We start from the raw sequence: 23,174 nt of genomic DNA, 5'->3' as shown, positions 1-23,174 counted from the left end.
CATATTTTCATCAGGTGGAACATTCGTTGCACAAGCTTGATTTCCTGTTTATTCGCAAATATCCGTGTGTAAAAATATCGCCTGCGTCTCAAATGAGGAGGTCAGATTATATATTCAATGTGAATATAATGAAGCAGAGAAAATACAAAAATTTGCTAATATTGTGTTTTCAGTTCTTTAATACCAAACAGAACTAAAACTACTGAAGGGGACAAAGAAGAATTATCTTGTAGCTTCACAGCAACGGACCCTGGAGTGATGACTAAAAAGTCAACGCCATCGTTCTCTTATTACAAATAGAAAAAAACACACCAGTTAAATATTGCTTCAATTTCCTAAAAATTAATAAGATAACTTCCCGTCAGTGCTTTCTTTAAAACGTCTGACCAAAGTCATTTCAGCAGGATGTGGTTTAACTAGACGTCACATCGGCATTCACATCTACAGTAACCTTGCGATGCATTTCTACGGAAACCCGGATCCAGATGTTACTTTTTAACCTTGTGGCTTTAGGAAGTGGTGATTCTTTTCACTTTTCCTCGACAGATTTTAGCTATAATTATAGAATTGTACATTTTTATACAACCTTCCAGTCAGAAACAATCTTCGGGTATTTATATTCTGATCAGACACAACGTCACACTGTGTGTGTGTGTGTGTGTGTGGTGTGTGTGAGCGGATGTTAAAAACAGGATGCCGCTATTTTAAAACAATCAGACTTATTGTGGAGGGGATATTTGAAACAGTCTTATATTAGCATGTAGCATTGCTAGCAGTCTCCTTGTGAATTGCTCTGAGAATTTATCCACACCAAAGATTGCAATCAACATGCTTGTGGTAGCCGTTGTGCTAACATTAGCATTCCAGATAAAATGAGCATTTTAGCTACTTTTTTATATAATAGACTTCGTTGTGGTGCGTTCACTGACATATTTTAGGACTCAGCTGTCAGCGCCCATCAAGTTGAACATGGCCAGAATCTGGCAGTATTTGTATTCATGAAACATCTGATTGTTTTCACAGACCAGTTATATGCCAATAGTTAGATGATGTCACTTCCACCTGATTGGTGTCAGCATGCGAAGCTGCTAATTATGTTGATGTGTTGTGAAAAGCTCCAGGACCTGAATGTAATGCAGGGAGAAGGTCCATTAGAAAACAATCTGCTGTCAGAACCGAATCCACACGGGACACAATCACTTGTTCTTTGCTGCAAAAAAGTGATATAACTGATAGATTATTATAAGGTCCATTAAATAAAAATATGTTGAAGAAAAGCTGATACAGAAAAGCTTAAATAATGGATTTTGGTCTCTGAGAAGCCCTTCAAATGGAACAAGATATCAGTAGCATGTTAGGATTATCATACCATTTCATCATCACAACCTTGACTCGAAGTCAGTGGTTCTACCACTAAACTCTGCCTCAAAGTGATTGTATCGATCTTATTGGTTCAGCCAGTGCTCGTTCTGTCAGTGTTTTCTGTTAGAACATCACAACGTAACAAACTCACAGGAAACCTGAGCTCAGAACTCTGCCTCTGGACTGATTCTTGTTATGTACAATGATCTGTGTCTCACAGTCGACCTCACACCTTGAACTCGGAGTGGCTAGCTCTTCTCGGTCGACTGAAGCATGTGCTGCTTGACGGACCCGGAGCTGGTGCTGCCCAGAACCGACCTCCTGGCCTGTTTCCGGACCCAGTTCATCATGCAGAACCTCAGCATCAGGAAGAAACCTGGAAACAGAAACAGGATTCAGTCACTAGGTCACAGTTTTGGTTCAAAATGATTTATGAGTAGGTAATGGAAGCAGAATATGGAGAAAGAACTGACCCAGAGCATCCAAAGGATGATATGGACAAGAAATATAAATGTTGACTGTATGCTAAATACTCACTACTGTCCTTTATTTATTTTTGTTTTACTTTTGGATTGCTTGTTGTATTCTGTTTGTGTTCAATACATTCAGAAATTCATTTTAAGGAAATATGGTGCCAATTATTCTCATGAAAAGGAATGTTGCTGACAGAAAGGGAACTGAAAATAACTTTGAGATCTGGATGAAAACCTTGTGTGGTCCATGTGAGAGGAAGCAGCTTTTAGTGACCTTGATTATACCCGAACACTCCATCATTCCTACATTGATACAAAGGAACCTATCTCTCTGAGACAACAATGAGTGTCTCTGTGCATCACCAGATTAAAATAAAAAAAATAAAAAAAAACAACAACCCTGAATTTAATCACACGAGATAATAAACCCTGAGCTTTAGCAAAAACTAACCATAACAAGTGCAAACAGGACAGGATGTTCACCACTGACACAAACCTTGAAAGGAGTTCAGGAAGCAGGAGAGGAAGAGGATCAAGTCTGACAGTGGCTCCACATTCAGGAAGGTCAGACCCCAGGTTACTCCAAAGAGGCAGCTGAGTCCCCAGATGCTGAGGAAAGCCACCCGGTTCTGCTTCCACTCGTCCCTGGTGCGGATCTCCCGGAACACCAGGAAGAGCATCACGACCCCAGAAGACACCAGGATGGCCAGCAGGGCCATGGTGGTGAAGTAGTGAGCTAGTAAAGCAGTTTGTTCATTCAGTTTCATCCAGCACCTGCAAAAAATAACAACATAAGATCCTGAATTCAACTTTTATTGGTTCTGAAACTTTTCCATTCTATAGCCTCCCAAACAGCGTTAGCTTCAGGCTACGGACTCCCTCTGCTCCCCACAGACAATGCTACAAAATATGTGAACATTCAGTAGCTGTTGAAATGTTTTCTCTCTTTTTTTATTCAGGAGCAAAGCTGGCAGTATAGCAAATAACTTTTCAATAAGTTGTTATAGAATAGAAACAACCTATGTTGTCTCACAGGGGAAAAATTCAGATATAACAGCAGGATGAAGATGTACAGGTTTACACTGAAGATAAACAAGTGTTGAAGATATGTAAAGAAAAAAATCAACAATAATGCTAATCATAATACATTGTACAAGATTGTAACTAAATACTGTGCAGTTATCTAAAATAGAAACACAATTGACTAGGAAGACTTTTAAACTAAATTTAGAATTTAACTTATATTTTATAGCTGTGATGCAAAAACAGATTAGATTTGTTGCTAAAAAAAACATAACATTGTTCCAGTTTCCCTTTCTGAGACCACTCTAATGTCCTCTGGTGGCCCCTCAGTGGGCCACACCCCCCAATTTGAAAAACACTGCTCTAACAGACATGCACATGTTAGAGCTCTTGATTCTGTTATGTACCACCCAGAAAAAGTCGGATGTTATGTTGGATCAGATGTGAGAAATCTTACATCCGATAAGGATCATCTTCATTGTCAGCCGGTTCAATTTCTGCCATTCCATAAATATCCCCCACACCAGCCAGGATACCAACAGGAACAACTGGGAGGACTGGGACAGACAGTTTAACAGGTCAAACATGAACAAGGCTTCACCTTTAAGACAAAGGTCATACTGTGAAACAACGCTATCCACGCTCACCAAAACCGATCAGGTACCACACGTAGGGCGGCGGGGAGGGTCTGAACACCATGTAGATCAACCAGAAGGTGTTAAGCACTTCTATCCCCATCCAGGTGAGGGAGCTGAGCAGGGCGTAGTGGAGCAGGGCCCCCACCCAGCTGCACACATCGTCACCTCCCACGTTGGCCAGAACCCCAGTAAAGAAGAAGAGCAGGCTGAGGAGGGCCAGGGCCAAAGCTAAGCCCAGGTGGATGGCTACAGACTGCTCCTTGGTCCGCCTCCTGACGGGACACAGGAAGAGACGGGAGCAGGTTAGCAAAGAACAAACACAGGAGAAAACAAGAGGGGAAAAAGACATCTAAACAGACCAACGTTTTATTTTGTTCAGTTTAAGTATTTCTAGAGGCTCTGTTGACATGAACCTCACACCAGATGTGAAAAACAACCCAACTAATCCACACATACCAGCAAATATAAATAAACAAGTCAATAAAGTGGAATGGTACAGCGAATATACAAATAAGACAAATAAACCAAGCATTAATTAATACTCATTGATGAGGTATGAAAAGGTTTCTCATTATCCAAATAGAGGAGTTATGAGTTCTCTCAAGATTTTCACAACCTTACAGCTGCAAAACGTACCGGTGGCCTTGGTTACAGAAATACATTGAATGTGTGAATACATCAGTGATTTAAAAGTGAAAAAGACATTTGACCATAAACCAGTCACAACTAGGCGTTGTATTTATGCTGCAGTATTTCTGACCAATCAGAAGGCTTGTCACAGAGGTACGGAGCTCTGCTAGAGAGATTTAGAAAGAGCTCAAAGTAGCAGACACTGGCTTTCCATGAAAGTCACTGGTGATGCACAAGAATCCACTGATTTGCTGCATAACAGCAAAGCAAAGAGAGTTAATTTCCTGAAGTCATTTTTCCCCAATTCATGTAGGTCCTAAAATAAATTAACCATGACGTTTGAAAAGTCCTAAATCCACCTAAGTGAAACTTGCAGATTTGCTCGATGTGCTCAGAGTTGGCTCACCTGTTCCTGCAGAAAAACACCATGACCCCGATGCAGCTGATGAAGGATGCTGCACAGCCTACGTAGGTAATAGCAGTAAGTGCCAGTAGGTGGCGCACCGGTTTAGGCTCCAATTGCTGCAAGAAAACAGTGCAATGAGTAGAGCAACGAGGTGTTGTGCAGTAAAAAATAAAATCTTTTGTGTATAAATTCATTTTTATATATAAGAGAAGTAAAATTCTGTCTGATTCTTTGATTTTTTTTAAGAAAGAAAGAGTCTGAGCAGCATGTCTCACCACCAGCACTGTGAAGTAAGTCAGATGGTCACACTGGCACTCAGTGTGCCTTGATCCTTTCCTCTTTGTCTTGCATCCAAACCCCGACCAGTTCACCTCCAAAGGATCTGCACCAATGAGATGACACCAATAATGGAATCATTATTGAATAAAACACAGCGTTACATGATCAGTTTGTAATCTCGATTCAAACGTTTCCGACCTCTGTTAGTGTCCCAGGAAACACATTTTCTTCTGAGGTTCCACTGGAGGAAAAAAAAAAAAAAAAAAACGCAGGAAGTTTTATTCACACAGATAAAGTTTTGGACGCATGATTGCTGCAAACTCAACTGCAAATTAACTGCAGGTTTCCTGTCACCATCTAAAAAAAAAAAAAAACAACAAAAAAAACCTAATGTGAATATGCAAGCCAGCTGTGTGCAACAAGCAACAGGTGAAGTTGCCGGCTGGTTTTGCACCAGCAGGAGAGAAACCTGCCGGTGGTTTTGGTGTGTTCTCTAAATCGCTCTGAGTGAGAAACAAGAAGTTGTTTTTGAGAACAGATTTAGAAATAAGTCACATCTGTAATTTTCTCCGCTAACACACTATGAACTGGACTCTGAAAACCAACACCAAAACCCATGAACTTATTTACTATCAAACTAACAAACCTCTTTGTGATCATTTATTTTGGTGATAGAACAAAACAAAATTGTGCATTTACTGTCAATTGGAAGGAAAATAATAAATGGTTTTCAATTGAACTTTAACAACAAAAACATAAAGTTTTCCCTGCTTTACTGTTTCACCAGTTAACAGATGGTATAAACGTTGGTTGATACCAGCATAGTTGTATGATTTGTTATAAAAGTGTGGAAAAATACACTATTAGAGAGAAGGTTTGACATCAACAAAACATTCAAAGCAACCAAACAAACTTACAGGTATGTAATCATGGTCAAAGAAAATCTTGATCGGCTCAGGCAAATCAGTGATGTTCTCATTCTCCACTGAGATTTCCACCACATCCAGGAGAGGTCTGGCATCCTCGGCGCTTACCTGGAATTTACCCACAGACACACGTTTACCGCCCAACAACCACATTACACAGAGAACCAGGGAAAGTGGATTTAGCAGGGAGACAAAACGGCAAACTGAAAGCTTATTGGATCTCCTTACAGTTTTATGTGGTGCCAGAGAGAAAGCCGGGAATATGGAGATGTTCTTATAGAATGTCACGGACACTTTGCTCATTGTTGTCGTGGCTGGTTTCAGGGCAGGAGGGAGGTCGACGGTGACAGAGGTCTACAGACAGAGAACATGCACACAACGGAAATATGTTACAGATGTGAGAGATTTACTTCCTACTTAATCAGGAAAACACCCTCACAAGTCAAGACCTGCCACATAAACAGAGAACCGCTTTTCTGCAAGTGAATGAAGATACTTCTCAGCCTATCAGACCCGTCTCTGTGCCACCCTGCAGCTGTTTGCTGCTGTATACACATGTAATGAGTAGATGTGTCTGCTGATTGCCGGGTGACTTTATTTTAAGACGCTTTGCTCTCTACTTGACTGGGCTTTCATGTGGCAAACCTCTCACCTATTTCTCTCCTCTCCATCACTACTGCCCTCTACTTCAGTGAGCATTAAGTCCCCCCTCGTTTAAACCCTGCGCTCCTCTGTGACAGTCAACCGTTTTCTCAGCGACTAACAACCTTTAGTTCTAGTTTCATGCAATCCCTTTTCACTCCCCCAAATCATCAGAAATGTTGTTCTAAGGTGTGAAAGTATGTTTGTTCCAGAAAGATGTGGGTGAAATGTGACGTCTGTAATACAATCAAGCTGCTACCGATGTGGTTGAAACGCTGCAGTCTGTAACAAATGGACACGTAAAACTGCCATTTTTATGTCGCGTTCTTCAGAGCAACAAGTTCAAAACATAAAATACTTTTAAACGACTGACGGCTGTCAGAGCAGAGCTGCTTAAGAAGCAACTGAAGCTGCACTTTATGTATGAATTGATTCCCTCACACAGAGCTGCAGCGGCTAGATCCAGTGGCTGCAATTCAGCCACTGAATTCAGTATTTATGATTATCAAAGAGAGGATATTTTGTGGTGGGCTCATAGTGAAACCAAACTGGGGGGGAAAGCAACCTGCAAACTGTGGCTTTGGGCTCCCACGTGTCTGGATGGTTGTTTTTCTCTTTCAGTGACCCAAAAGGAGCCAAAGCCAGAGTAAAGCTGCTGGATTTACAGTTTCGGTTCTAATCTATAATAGTTTCTCTTGACTAATCTGCTGAATAAGTTTGTGTTATGAAGGATGTAGATTCTGCTCTCGAAGAAGATCAGGATGTTTTAGAAAACAGTAATTTGGTGGTGATCCGACTACAGTCGACTCAGCAGAAAGTACCAGACTATTGCTAACTGTAAAACAGTTCAAAAAGGATGTTGTTTTATTTATTTTTTATAACTCAGAACAAGTTTTACATTTTAAGTTTGTGTTTTGTATTACAGATTTGTGACTAAAGGCTGAAGACTTTGTGACAGTTTCTACTTCAGGGCTTCTCAAAATATCAGTACGAAGAAGCGGTTATCTGATTGTAATCATGTTTTCTTCATTTATATTACACATAAGTATTTAGCTGCACACCTTTATGAAAATCTTATAGAATTTTCACATCTGCAAAAAGGCAAACTTCCCTCAGCATGATGCTGTCGCCACCATGTTCCTCATGGTGTATTTATACCAAGAATACATTACATGGTGGTGAACCCTATTGACCAAATTAGGTAACAGATTGAGGCGACTGTTTCAGCTGGATCTTATTTATCAGGGTAAATGGGACTGAATGTATACATATGACATTTTCATGATTTTTATTTCTGAGGAAGTTTGAAATGTATAATTTTTCTTTTAATTCATAATTATGCACCAAATTTGTATTGAGCTGTCACATAAAAACTCAAAAACAGACATTAAAATTTGTGTTCATAAAGTAATGAAATGTAAAAAAATTAAGGTGCTGATTTATAGCACAAAATAAGAAGACTTTTGTTTTCAAAAACAGAGCATGTAACTTTAGCTATTCTTCAGAAAGTGTAAATATAATATTGATATGAAACCTTTTGCTTTGGTCCACTTGTTGAGACTTTTTTCCCTTTGAAATCTTTCTTCATCTCGTTCTTGTATCTCTGAGAGCACGGATGTTCGGTGTCATGAGACCTGTCCCAAAAACAGAAACATCTTCAAGCCCAAAAGAAGCAACTTTATCTCAGAGGCAAAAACAATGCTTCCTGTTTATGGATGGGTCCTTGATTACAATAGCATTGCGATCAGTGAAATTAGTAGTCAACACAAACACAGATGAGGAAGGGTGTTGTCTAAAACACTGTGTCATGAAATGTGGCAGAGGGTGAAAAAAAAAAAAAAAACGTACCCTTTGACAGAGGTCTGGTTAGCGAGGTCACACAACTTCTCTGTGGAGGAACAAGTTATAGGGTTGGATTACTTTGTTCACATGAACACATTTAAAAAAATGAAATGAACAAAAGTGGATAAAATAAACTAAACAGCTAAACGTGATTGTTGAACAATTTATGTTGCCAACTTTAACCCATTTCTACATGTTTCATTTAATAAAATCCATCTTACTGCAGTCAGTGAACAGTCCCTTGAAGTTGTAGCCTTCCAATGTTTTATCTGTGATGTCATCATTTCGGACTCTTCCTTTAGCGATACCATATTTCGCTTCAGGCATATTGGGCCCATTACTTAAATCTGTGCAACAATTTTGTGCAGGACTTGAAGGAGGGCAAAGAATAAGATTTCTTTCTCCAACCTTAAGAAAACAATAAAAACAAAACTAAACTACTGGTTTTTAAAAGACAGTTAAAGAAATGCACAATGACATGTGAGCTCAACCAATCAAAACACAACCAGCATGGTCTTCTTTTACTGACTCACCTTAAGCATCATCTGGTCCAGCAGAGGCTCCCAGTGCAGACAGAAGTCCGTATCTGGATGAATTACATATTTGTCGAGAGGAATCACCTGAGTCTTTTCACACTCTGCAGTGAGTCTTCCTCTGACAGACAGAAAACTCTCATTGGCTGAAACACTGAGCAAACCATGACCTGGAGAGATGTCAATGTTCAGGCTCAGGGGATTGTTGCCATGGCGCCATTTGCCACAAAACTCCAGAAAAGGGTCATGTTCACTTGAACCTGTTGAAATGACAGATATGTCTATTATTCGTGTGAATTATGAGTTTAGATAAACTTTATTTACTTTCTAACACATTTAATGTATCTGAGTTACCTACAGTTACCTAATGTAACTGCAGTTATCATTTCTTCAGAATATGGCTGTCTTAACACTATCAAGAATCTATCAGCATCATTATCACAATCCCAACAGCAAGGGCCATTTTAACAGGAATTAATCTTAACAACAATAAATTAAAATTCTTATCATGGTAAGAAATTTATCACGATAAACAATAAATGTCCACCCCTAACGTGTAATATTTAGATCCCACTGCCACACCAGTCTCACACTTTCACAGATTCTGTTTTGTGTCTAAATGATTTTAATAAAACAATGATACTGACTGTAAATTGCCAGGCAACTAATCATATTCTTTCTGAATCAGTTTTAGATACTATATTAATATAGCAGAGTTTAGCTGTAAATACTTCCAAAAATCCCCTTAAACTGTCATATTGAAAGCTTCTTTTAACAGACTAAATGGCATGACTGTACCTTCCATAAATAGGTCATCCATCCTCTGCACTCCTTTAGCCTACTATAAGAATTACTCAGTTATTCCTGCGATACCTCCCAGTGTTTTTGAAGGGCTCCTTCTAATACAGAGCAGGAAATATTAGCAGCTATGATATGCCACTGTCCTGTCCTGACTAAGTTGTGAACACCCCGCAACTGAAAAATGAATCAAGTAATGACTAAATTAAAGCATGAATATAAATGTCTAGATCAGTTCAATCTGATTTAAAATGCTTTATATATCCCAAAAGGACATGAAATGTTGCCACATTGCATATATTTCTTAAATATTAAAATGTTATCTGCATAAAAGTCAATTAGAATATTTACTAATCAGATGGATGCAGTGATGGCAGTTTACGTCCGACACATTGAAATCACGCTGGTCATTCTTGGTAATCACAAAGCGCAGTAGCATATACTGTACATGCTGCAGCGTTTTATTACATTTCCACCTCTGATTGATTTGATGCGACTTCAGGAAAAGAGCGTTTCCTGAAGTTTTGGATTAGTGAGTAAATAGTAGCTCTGCTTGGTGTGAATTCCAATTTAACTTTTACTTAAGAAAGAATAAAAAGATCATTTTGCAGATAATTCTTGAAATAGTGATTGCACAAGTGAAAGAGCACCGAGGTCAAGAAGATTTCAAATGTGTCAGCAGAGCTGATGACCACACCTATTACTGAGCACAACTTAGAAAAGCAGATCGTAGTAAACAGGACTGTTCTTTCACATCTCCTTCTTTTGCTGACAAAAATAGTGTGGTGATTTAATTTCTGTCTGATATATAAAAACATTTAGGATACAACACACAACATTATTTCTGTTCATTTTTATAAGAAAGCCTAACAAATTTTTCAGAAACTTTGAACCTTACAAAAGACTGGGTCAATTAAAAAGGGAGTTTTAATACAGAAATGTGTGTTTAATGAACATGATGTAACTCAGTATTTAGTTGGGACTTTGTTTGCAAGCAGGGGCGCAACCACATACTTTCTGAGGTGCATGTGAACATGTCATCAGAGGCCCCTCCCAAAAAAATATGACATAAACTTGTACAACTCATCTTTAGTTAATATATTAGTATCAATAATAATAAATGCACATATATGTGAATAAATTGTTGCCTATGGGGCAATTAAAAAGAATGAAACAAAAAACAGGGCAATATTTTATAATTTAATATATAAGTGAGCCAAAGAGCCTCTTCTGTTAGCCTGTGTCTAGAACCTCCTATGAGCTGCAGGTCTGAGGCTTTTTGTTAGCATGTTTCCTATCAATTTTATAGCTTGATAGGAAGCCTGATCCAAACTGGCAACCCACATTAATAAAATGGTGAAATAATATTAACCACAAAACATTATTTATAAAAGATATCAACATTTTTGTCTACACAATCCTAACAAACATTTTTAATGTTCTCTTCACAATATTTATTTATTTACTATTAATCTAGTTGTATGATTTGTTCTTTAAATTGCCATTTATATTATTTTACGGTCTCAGGAAATGACAGAGGGATGAAGAGATTGATGTTTGGTTCTTTAGGTTCTGACGGGTCTGTGGTTCCTCTCCTGACCCATTCTGTCTGATATCAAACCCACTGTGTACCTTGAATATCGCCAACACATTTTTTAATGCTCCTATTAAACTTCACTTTTGCTGGAGTTTTTGCTTCTAAGGACGGTGTAGTATCGGGTGGACATTTTAAAAAGATGGGGGTTGATAGCAGCTCACTGCGGCTGCATAATGTCCGGTTCTAAGCAACCGTGACAACAGCGTCAGTTTGTGGTTTTCCTATTTAGATACTGCAACGACAATTTAGCTGACCCTAATATTTCCTGTGTTTGTTTTGGTCATTATTATTACACTTATTGTTGAGAAGTGTGTGATCGGTGAAACCTGAATATTTACAACTCTCCTGTTGATACACTGACATTACTTACCTTCTGTCTTTCAACCACTTTGAAAAGCTTTACTTCGTCTCTCCAACATCTTTATCCTTCCCCCTCTTCCGTTTTTTGCCCTGAAATTTTTTTCTGTCACCCCATCTTTAGCTCCCTGTTGTCGAGTGTATTAATACAATTCAAATTTAAAAGAAAAAAAAAAAACACGCCTCAGTGTGTTCTCGAAGGGCCGCTGCCCAAACTACTTGTATGGGAGGGGAGAGCGGCTGGTAGGAGGGGAGGGGCGCCTAATCAGTGCTGTTCCTCTGATATTGATCATTTCATATACAAACAGCTGTTAAGTACATAAAATGCTGATTAGAAAAAAATTCCCCACATCATTTTTTGCACGCCATCTAGTGCAGCCCCCCTATGTGTTGCATACGCTGCATAGTCACTTTTTGCGCCACTGTTTGGAAGAATTCCTGCCTCTCTGGCATGAAGGAGCTCATCCTGGGACTCTGCAGAGAGGTTCAGGAAGCTCAGGTTGCTTCTAAAGCCACATGTGTAGTCATGTCTGAGATTCTCTACGGGGTTCAGGTAAGGCTTGCTTGCCAGCAAACCAAGCAAAATGACACCACGGTCATTAAAGTAGGACGTTTGTTCCTTGGCAGCTACTGCCTCCATAACGCCTCTCAGCATGAAGTGACTCCTTGTCTGACTTTGGGGAAACAGTGAACCAACACTAGCAATGCTCCTCAAGTCATCAACCCATGTGCATTCTATTCTACTATTCCTCCAGAAGTTGATTTCCACATGAAATACAAAGTTTAGTTTCTTTTGAAAAGAAGAATTTGGACTCTGAGCCATTTGCTTTTCTCCTTACTCTTGGTAAGACACTTCTGATAATGTCTCTATTCAAAACAATAGACTGTTTTGAATGTTCTTTACTTCAAAATGCTCTCAAAGTGGCAATGGTTTTTTACTTCCACTAAACCTTTCACTAATATACTTGAAAAAGGGCTCAGTGAATGAGCTTTGGTAGCTGAGCCTTGTTGTCAGGGTGTCAGTGACTGTCTACTGGACAAGTGTCTGTCTTCTCCATAACAGAACATTTCTGAATAAAAATATTGTTTTATTGGTTGTATGTGCTATGTTTATTAGTGCTAAGCCATCAAAACCCAGTCAACCGCACCAGTCTGCATGCAATAAGTACAGGTTTCCCAGTTTGAATTGATTTGAATCCAGATATGAGGAACCTGTTATGGCGGAAACATCATAAGCACAAAATAATGGAAAAATATAAATACTAAGACTTGTTTCTGTTATTTTTAATTTTTTTCTGTCGGTTTTTTCTCAGTCCATTGAAATCACTAATGCCAGAAGTCAACAATGTTTGGATTCATTACATTGCACCACAGTAAGCTGAAACTACACTATAGGAAGAGCTGAGAATGGGCAAGTCTACACTAAGAAAGTCGTTGTCTTACCAGCTGACAGGAGGCTGATGATGAAAAACACAGTCGTTAGATGATCCGCCATTTGGGTCTTCATGGCTGTCAGCTGTGAAGGTGAAGCAAAAAAAAGCAGAAATACAGTAAGAAAAAAGGAACCAACCTGTGGTTTGCAAGTAGAGTGGCATTCAGCAATTAAATTAAAAGTGGCTGCTCATTAACCACAGAGTTCAATGAAAAAAAAGCCAGTACCTGACTATACAAAGGCAAATCTGGAAAAAAAAAAAAATTTAAATTGCCTTTTTGTACAGACACTTCCTGAATAAAACAAAAAAGTATCCTGGGGTTCCTCATATTTGACATAATGCAACATTTTTTTAATGATACGATTGTTATCCAGCGGCCTGACCTGCTATCTGTCCTGTTATATCACTGAATACCAATGAACTCAGGCTGAAAATACACACAAGGACCCTTATGAGCTCTTATCACTGGAAACAGGCCTTCCCTTTAACGGCCAGGCTCCCACATGCATCAGCGGATCGTTCTCGCTGCCTCCCTTTAGCAGGCAGCATTTACTTTCTCAAGGAGGGTGGTAGCGTAGCCTGATAGCACTTTACTGCAAAAGCAGAAGTTTCCACTGAAACTGGAAACAAAATAGACAGGTCTGCACATGTTCCCTCTGTAAAAGAAGAATCAGTAGAGTTAGAGCACACTGCCAGTGGTGTGCTTGGTGAATAGGGCCTTCTTTTGGTTTTCCCTTATTCTAATGAATGGCACTACTGCACTCGGGATTGTTGTCTGACTGTCAAGGTGAGGATGGATGGATTTCCTTTCACAAGTGAAGCGTTACAGCTTTCACCATGATGTTCCACTTGATGTATATGTGAAATTGCATTAGAAATAGCTTTTAGTTTATTTCAAATGTAATGGACGCAGAGACGAAAAAGAAAGGAGAAAAGGAAGAATGAAAGGTGAAGGAAAAGGTTTAGAGGGAAAGAAGCCTAGAGGAAACACAAGCCGACATCCTAGACGTCTTTACTGTTGTGTTTTGACCCAAACATGTGACAATGATGTAATCAAAACCCCATAACTGTCATGAGGACACTGCGGTCCATATAGACTCATTGGAGAACATGTAAATATTTTGAGGAAGAGAGTTAAAATATTTGATGAGGATGTGAAAACTGGGCTGAAACCACGTCTCCCTCAAGAACTACGAAGGAGGCATCTGAAGAAAACTACACCAGGTTGCATCATACTTTCAGAAAATCACGTAGTTCCTACCAGACGTACTTGCAAATTGACCCATCAAACACAGTCTGCCGCTCGAAGTGTTCTCGGTTTCAGCCTAAGATGCCAGCTCACCAGACTAACTTCCGAGTGTGACGCGTTAGACGCTCTTCGCCAAGGTGTCGGTGAACAAGCTAGCCTGAACTCCACAAACAGCTGCAGGTTTGAGTCTGAAAACAAAGCAGAGGCTGCTTGTGGGAGCACGCTGGGTTTCTGTACAACGTGCGTGACAGACAGCATTTGTGGAAAGAGATGCAAACAGATGCTGACGATTGTGGAGGGGAAACAGAGCAGTTACAGATCTCCAAAACATCACAGGACAGACAGGAACTGGTTGAACCGCAGACATTGCAGAAGGGAAGGCAAAGAAAGAAAAAAAGAGATGAAAAACTACGGAGACAAGACACCATACCTAGTCACTCAGACATGGAGGGGCCAGACATCTATATATAGATAAGTACAGTAGGACACCTGATAGGTGAGGAGAACCTGAGGTCAGGTCAAATTGGTTAAAGTGCTTTTTGGTGGCATTGAAGCAAAACATCTCCATTCCCATAAATGAATGGATTTTTATGCAAGAGTTATGTTTATTACTCTTCATGAGGCCGACCTACAGTGACAAACCATAAAACAGATTACTGTACGTGTAAACCTTTACCCTACTACAATACATCCTATTCTGGTTTGTTATTTTCTCTGTTGAATATGTGACACAGTGACGCCACTATATGTGGCTAAAGATTGAGAAACGGCTGCTCTCCAAACCCACAGAGGCAAAAGCCACCGGAGAAAGCTGCGCAAAGGTTTCATACAGCACAGCAGCTCTAGTCCAAACCGAGGACTTGTCCATGTCTGAGGCCTACATAGCAACAGCTCACAATACCAATATCTAACTCCAGTCCTAATACTCAGATTAGTCAAATTCATGTGGCAGGACAGATTTGTTGCGTTGTCAAAAGGTGCATACACCATAAACGTGTATTTCTTACACATCATGTCATTTTGATGAGCATTCATTTTAGATGCTGGTCATCTAAATTTGGGACAAGATTGGTTTCAAAATGCTATCTGGAGTTTATATTCAAAGGAAAACTCCCATTGTCACTTCCTGTGGTTGTTCTGTCTCTGTTGCGATAAGAAGCAGTTAGAAAAACAGTCATGCTAACTGATAGGAGCCCGTTAATAAAACCATGTGGGAACAGTGAAAGCATCTTTGCAAATAAGTGAAGGTCAAGTGTCAGGTCTTCTAAGTCAAACTTTCAATAAGAAACCATCGATACAAACTGCACTGCAGGAACACAAGATCTTGCCCAGTATTTTTGGCCAAGTTTCTAGTGTAAATATCTTAGTACACTTCAAATAAGACAAAACTAACTTAAAAGTAACTTTTCAACAATACCTGGGGGCTTTTTTTTTTTTTTTTTTAGAAAATAAGTCATTAATATTGATTTTAAAAATACTAGCAGGTTATTTCATTTATAACAAGACATTTTTTCCATGTTACAAGTGAAATAATTTACCAGAACTCATAACATTTCACTGAAACTGACACGTTATTATTCCTATGCTTTTAATTTTTGAATGAGATAAGAGTAATTATTTCTCTAATTTACTGTTTTCTCTATGCATTCATTCATACATTCATTCATTCAGTGTATTTGTTTATGTACTCACCCCTAGTTAAAACAAGGGTGGTATCAATTCATTTAACCTTTACAATGAAAAAATGCTATTGTCAAAACATCATTTTATTCTAGTAGTCTTCATTGGAATCTATCTGTGAATGTTAGCAACGTTCTCTGACTTTGAAGTGGTTGGAACGTGTAAACGCTGTGAAGGGATCACAGGATTATGGCTAAAACTCACAATTCCAACCGCAGATCTCGCACATCTGCCTCCTTCACAAGGCATTTATTCACTGCAAAAACTTCCCCTTCTCTTTCACTTCCCAGCTTCTGCCTGTGAGAACAAGTGACACCAGAGCAAAACGTGCAAATGTGAAACTAGAATATCGGCGCAGCGCTCCTGAAGCACAACTTCACAGTTTCAAGTCTGGCATGCACACTTATCTTGAAATGCTTCGCTTGCTCTCTTTCACGCATCAACGCGCCAGGACAGCGATCCTCTTAGTGCGGCCAGCCAAATCACAAAATCACCCCGGCTCCCCCACCACATCGCTATATTAAGCGCAGGGCTTTCCAGTAAATCCTCCCTTCTGTTGTCATCGTATGGGGGTCTCACTGACTCACACATGCCTACTGTCTTCACAGGTTTCTCTGAACGTCAGGCTGTGGGAGCAGCGTGAAATGCAGGCAGCAGACAGCCGTGGCATGAGTCAACTGGATGTGTGAGATATTTCAAAATAAACGAAAACAGATCATGTTTGTTTTCAGGCGTACCTATGGTAGAGTTGGTTTAAAACTTATTCAACTCCAGCTTAACAATGTCAGAATTATTGTATCTTGGGCTTCACGATGGAGTGCATTTTTTATCATTGCTGCAATGTCAGGGTGTACAACAAACCCAAAGGATTGGAAGTGTTAGATTTTTGTAAGTGAGTATGTTCCATTTTTCATTTTTAATGTTTACATTTATCTTTATCTTATTGTTCCTTTTTTCAATGCTTTTTACATTGTTAAAATTGTTTTCACTTTTGTTTTTATCTTTTTAGAGAATATACTTTCTTTTAGTAGAGCACATAGCAGCACTAGAAGATGGAAATGTCAGACTCCTTCTTAGGCAACACAGAGAAAGGTGGCACACTTTGTGGCTTGTGTCACTGAGATAGTGAGAGATAAAATGACTAAATCTCTCTTTATCTGGGATTCTGTGACTAGTTTGTTTGATGGGATAAACAATAAAAATCTGTTGCCATCGATACTTTCACTAGAGAGAATTATTTTGAGTCTTTTAAACTTCCGTCTTAAAAGTCTGCAAAGATACGTGTGTGTGTGTGTGTGAGTTTGTGTGTATTTGTACACTTCAGTCGCTCCAGTCATCTGTTGCCTCTTTCTGACGTACATTTGCAAAACAGCAAAGCGTCTCTGTTGTGCGATCTGGAGCAAAACAGCTTTGAAGGTTTCGAAGACCAATGTGGTTTAAAGTTTGAAGGAAGTTAGGTAACAATAAAACTGAACCAGCAGCACATTGGATGACATCCTGGGGTTCCTTCTGAGTCCTCAAAAAGACAATGACCCCATATCGTTCCTCTAAATGAGTGTTTATGATGTACAGCAGGCACTTCCAGCCATTTTCACTGGAGGACTCTGAAAATGCAGAACTATTTTGTCAGATCCTACCAGAGCCATGCAGGATATTCTTAGAGGGTACACACAAAACTCTGACCTGACCAACATGAGTACAACCACATCCCTAATGTCAATCCTGTGTGTGGCCCACAATAAATATAGTGCGACCACATAAATATAGGTCGCAAGAGCATGACACGCTTGGCACTAGGCCTGTCACAATAATCAATAAATCAATTAATTGCATAATAAACTAAAACAAATGCAATAATTTCCATGGGTATGATTTATCACTTATTTCTTTTTTTCTCTGTTTCCACCAAAAAAACTGGATGATAAAAGCCCTCAGTTTGGTGCTTTGGTCTCAACTAGCTCTTATTTTGGAGCACAGTTTTGTTTACAAAGACATCAAAATGAATTTTATTTGTTTTATTTATTTTGGACATTTAAAATGTCTTCCAGTTCCCGTGTTAAATGTTCGTTATGATTTAAAGTTTATTGATCTTTTAGAATGTGCTCCTGCATTATTATTTTGCCATTACCGTTATATTTCTTGAAAATGGTCTCAAAACAACAATATTATCGTTTATCACAAAAACGTTTGGAACAATTTATCGCCCAGCAAAATTTATTATCGTGACAGACCGACTCGGCACACGGGAATATGCCACATTGTGCGTGGCTCACAAAAACAGCAGATCTGATACACACAATGTAACACACACACACACCCACACACACACTTATCTGCCTGTGTAGCCTACCATTTTACAAATAAGACTAAATAATAAAGACAGAAAAGCAAATCCTATCCGTCTGTCTGCAGGCGCTCCTGGTGCCACCTCCAATAGTCAACAGGCAAAGTCAGGTATAGGAGAACCTAAAGGTAATTTATATTCAATTTCATATATGCTTCAAAAATTACAATATGAAACAAAACTGCTTTATTCTTGTCCAAATGATTCTGATGATGCAGTATCCTCCTTTAGATGTTTGTAGATCAAACATCTGCGTCTCTTACATGAGAAAACAACTGAGTTCTCGTTCAGCTAAGAATGTGCTCAGTTTCGACAGTCACCATCTGATGTACTGGAAGTCCCGCTATTTCAATTTTTGCATCAGGTTTTCACTTAGATAAGCCCCAGAGAACCATGATAAAAGTTTCACAGTCAAACCGCTGCATGCCATTTCAATCTCCAGCATCTTTGTTTTTGTACAATGGGGAGGAAATGAAAGTACCTGAAGGAAAAACCTTTCAGAACATACAAACACTATGGAATATCTACAAGGCCTACTTCTGTTTCGAACCTTACTGTAGAGATAGTCTTGAGTTGCCAATATTAAACTGACTAGAGTCTTGGATTGTTTCCAGATTTTAACAAATTGAACAAATGGTTCCTCTGGGTTTCTGACATGAAGTTTCTTTGGAACGGTAATCGACTTCCCCTTGATTCATACCTAGCGTGACATGCTACACTGTTCTGTTTTACTGCAGACACCTCAAGTTATTCAAATTCAATCACCACTTGAGAAATGTTCAAAGCTTGACAAAAAACACAACCACAAAAAAGCATAAAGCAGAAGTGACCAAGCTTGCACATCGACAGTCATGAGTTGCTTACGATAAATAAAAAAAAAAGATAAAATAAAATTATATATGTATATATATATATATATATATATATATATATATATATATATATATATATATATATATATATATATATATATATATATGGTTGGGAAGACTGCACCTCTGATAAAAACTGATGTTTTTAACAAGTCTTGAAAATACCACTTCCTGTTAGTCTCAGCAGTGTGACAGCCTTTCTGACGCCTGCAGGTCATTTTGAAAACTTTCCGTCACAAACCACATTTTAGGTTTGGCACATTATGAAAATATGATTTCACAACATATTTAGAATGAGCTTTATAGTAAATAACTATACCCTATACCTGTCATCCAGAAAACAAATTTCGCTTCACGTAAATTGTTCCTGAAGTTCTTGGGATAAACGATTGTATTATTGTTTTGAGATCATTTTCAAGTAATGTAATGGTAATGGTATAATAATGAAAGTAGACCCACTCAAAGATTAATAAGCTTGAACTTCTAACAAACGTTTAACACTGGAACTGGAAGACATTTTAAATAACCCAAATAAATAAATAAAACAACAGAAACAAAAAACAAAATGAATTATAAAGTCTCTGTAAAGAAAGACTGTCCTTGAAAAAACTGGTCTACTTGAGACCAACGGACCAGACTGAAGACTGCTGCCATCCAGCTTTTGGTAGAAAGGGAGAGAGAAAAGAGAAAAACAATAAATTATGAGAATGGAAATTATTGAGCTTGTTTTATTTTGGTTGATTTATTGCTTGTTGTGATTATTGACTGATCTGAATTGCTTATATCGTGATACGTTTTTCAGACATATCGCCCTCACTGCACTTGATGCTCTCTGGAAATTTAAACATCCACGGCTCCTGACTGCATCTGCTGCCGTCTTCACAGGCGATAGATTTAATCTCCTTCTGTTACAATCCCATGGCAACCACTGAAACCAGTAAGTGTTGCATCTCAACTATGTAAGTTCATAGAATGATAGAATGTGCCTGATAGTTGATCTCAATATCTCTCTGCTCTGGCACCTCGCCGACATCTTCTAATGTTTTAGGACTGTAACGTTGCCCAGCCCTGCTTTACAGTACAAAGTGTGTGGGTGACAGTCCTGGAGCAGTTTTCCAGTCTGCACGGCGGTGAAGGGAAGAATGCACGAGGAAGAGGGATCCGGGGAACAAAAGCAGCTCTTTGTTGTCAGGCATTAGAGCCGAAGTGACAGCGAGCGTGAATAAGGGGTCAAAGATCACGGGCTGATTCAGAGCCTGTTTAAAAGACGAGCTCAAACAGCACAGGCAAACGCATGCAGAGTCCTCAAACACTGCACAAGGTGTCCATGGAGAGAAGGCAGGGGAATTCATCTTCCTTCTAGCAAACGAAAATAGTGATTTGTAGAGTTGAAGAGAACTCTCTACTGAAGGATAGAGCTGAGCTCACAGTGCTTCAGCCAGAGGCACCGCTAAGGGAGGAGTGCCGATCCCTTCTGCATGCCTGGTCATCAGATAAGTTGGGCTTTCTTTTCTGTTGCTGCTTGCTGTGGCTGACAGCGTTCCATGTGACAATGACACCAAACGTCTTCGTGAAAGTTAGAATTGCACTGGTCATAGTGAACATTTACTCACAATATCTTCCCATGCAGCAAGCAAAATAAGACATTGCTGCCAAACTGGGCCAAAACAGAAAAGCATTTTTTTTTTTCCACGCAAAAACTCAGACATGGAGCTCTAAGGTCAATGTCGCCGACGTGGGATGCACCCTAGGATGCATTTGTGCTGCATTCTTTGGGAAAGTACCATAGTGATGCACAGTGCTCTCCGCTCTGTGTCTATGGGGAGGAAATTGAAGGAGCAGGTGGAATGCTGCAGATAAGCCCTTTGTGGCTGAGAATAAATCAATAACCACCTCACTTCCAGACAAAAACCAGCAAATTATTAGACCTCAATCACTCCCAGAGTGTACATAGGTGTGGATCAAAGGGTTTTTAGTTTGCCACCAAGTGCTTTCTTTTTCTCACTGTAAAAAAATGAAGTCAGCACAAAGGAGAAAAGGTGATCTGCTATGAGTCACCGCTAACGCATGCATTTCAAAAGATGGGGATTTTTATTTTTTTAAACATTCGTTCACTTTCGGTTTCAAGTGACATCTCTGATCTGCATGTGCTCCTTTAGACGTCTTTTAAATGGGTAATTGCCCTCGTTTTACACTTACTTTCACACGTTTTTTATTGTTCTTGATGTTCCTGCGAGTGAAGACTTTTGATTCTACACCTTTGCACAGACAGAAACCACATCCTCCAGCTGAACGTAGAGTTAGAACTGTATAGACGCTGCTCGGTTCCTTTAAACACATATTTATTTACTGCGTACAAATGTTTTGAGTGTGTACTTAGTTTCACCCCGAGCTTTTTATTTTTGGCGGTCAGACAGAGGTCAGAATGGACCAGTTATAAACTAACGTAGCTATTGCTGCTAAATGATTTCACAGACCTGTTCTCCATGCAGCATCACTTTGTCTGTCAACTCAATTAGATAACTTTAAACACTAAGAACTGTAAAAAGGAAAATTTGAGCAACTAGGTTACTGACTCTTATTTTAATAACATTAGTTGGTTGAAAACCTGGAAATGCACCCTTATATTTAGGAGACATATTTTTTTAATGTATTTCTTTAGGCATTTGTATAATGTTACCAATTAATGTTTTACCTAATTTAGAATTAAAAAAAAGAAGCAATGTAAATAGTATTTTTTTATTATAATATTATATGACATTCCCTACCACACCTGCTGCTGCACAGTCCTGGTTGGCTGACAGTTTTGGACAGAAATGACCCAGTGCAGCCTCGCTACAGCAAGGGATAGCCCAACTAATTAAGCAGCTAATACCAGCTTGTTATACTACTGTTATTTAATAATAGTAGTCTGCCCAGTAAGTGCCTAAAGTTTAATACTACGTTGTAGTAGTTATTTTCTTTGTATCAACACCCCCCAAAAAACTAAGAAATTCTAGCTAATTAGCTCTTACGTTCTTTATTTAACAGCAGGTTAAACAATTTTTCAGTGTTAAAAAATAATACATTCTTGCTCATTTTTTAATGTAGTTTACTGCTCTTTATATGTATCATAATAAATGAAACAGTACCACTCAAATTCGACGGCTCGAGATTTAGGAATGTCGACAATGACAACACACATTTACAGCTAGCAGCTATTTCAATAATGAGCAGGCTCACCTTGAAGTAGGTCTCCTTTCTTGTAGCTTCTTTCTTTGTGCTTCACCTGGACGTCTGAAGCTCAGAGCCTTCTAGCCGCTGTTGCAAACCAAACAAGCCCGGGGAGAGTAGACCAGATGCGGCGTGAAGGAACACACCGCGCGGCTGCAACTTCTGATGAGAACGCAAATTAACTCATCTGACTAAGAACGAAGCAGGTTGACCAGAGCAGAGGGACGGGGGGTAATTCCCTGTCACTTGCTTATTGCATCAGTTGTACATGGTATATAGTTTCTAAATGACGTGGGAAAAAGTTCGAACAGAATTAAAAAATAAAAAGTCTCACGGAAGAGAGTGCGTGTGTGAAGCGTTTCATTCAGGACGTGGCGAGGACCGCTCCGTCCGAGTACACAGAAGACGGTTCGGTCACGGCGGTAAAGGAGAGAGAAGTCAAGGCAGCTTCAATACAGTTGTACTACTTTCTTTTCTGACTTTCAAAATAAAGGTTTCAGGCCACAGCAGAATAGCGCACACAAGTAACTTCCTCGGCTGCTCCTTGGTAAATGATTTTTTTTTTTCACTTATTAATTGCTTTTCAAAGTTATCTGTTAAGTCATTGACAAACATGTACTTTAAAGGAACTGACATTGTATGTATGTATGTCATATATTTTATTTAAAAGAGGTTTTTAAATAGGCTTTTGTCATTTGCATTGACATTATGAAACATGTCTATGTATTGTAAAAATATTAATTAATGACTAACTGTTTAAAAGGATTACATGAATAAAATAATTCAGCAAGATTTCAAGCTCCATTTTTACTAGCCTGTGTTTGCTTATTATATCATTAATAAGTCTAGAGCCAATTCTCATTTCTAGTTTTCCCAG

The 23,174-nt window shown here is 39.0% G+C and overlaps 1 protein-coding gene across 6 annotated transcripts; it reads right to left on the bottom strand.

The window, feature by feature from the left end:
- Positions 1-1,049: 1,049 nt before the first annotated feature.
- On the bottom strand, positions 1,050-22,711 carry adgrg1 (adhesion G protein-coupled receptor G1). Of its 6 annotated transcripts, none has more exons than XM_044143287.1 (16): positions 22,632-22,703; positions 22,307-22,459; positions 12,950-13,022; positions 8,755-9,014; positions 8,443-8,629; positions 8,228-8,267; positions 7,914-8,013; positions 5,966-6,091; positions 5,729-5,845; positions 5,010-5,052; positions 4,808-4,914; positions 4,533-4,648; positions 3,506-3,768; positions 3,316-3,415; positions 2,332-2,609; positions 1,050-1,738 (listed from the first exon to the last, which is right to left on the bottom strand). In XM_044143287.1, the coding sequence occupies exons 3-16, from the start codon at positions 13,011-13,013 to the stop codon at positions 1,611-1,613; spliced, it is 1,929 nt and encodes a 642-aa protein (XP_043999222.1). In that variant the 5' UTR covers positions 13,014-13,022; positions 22,307-22,459; positions 22,632-22,703; the 3' UTR covers positions 1,050-1,610. The 6 variants fall into 6 exon arrangements, with proteins under 6 accessions (XP_043999222.1, XP_043999193.1, XP_043999213.1 ...); XM_044143258.1 differs by lacking the exons at positions 22,307-22,459; positions 22,632-22,703 and adding exons at positions 14,282-14,376; positions 16,073-18,917; XM_044143278.1 differs by having other exon boundaries at positions 22,307-22,711.
- Positions 22,712-23,174: the final 463 nt, after the last annotated feature.

The sequence above is a fragment of the Gambusia affinis genome, linkage group LG02, assembly GCF_019740435.1.
Source record: "Gambusia affinis linkage group LG02, SWU_Gaff_1.0, whole genome shotgun sequence".
NCBI lineage: Eukaryota > Metazoa > Chordata > Actinopteri > Cyprinodontiformes > Poeciliidae > Gambusia > Gambusia affinis.
The sequence above is the reverse complement of the archived record's forward strand: the minus strand, read 5'-3'. Positions and strand labels throughout refer to the sequence as shown.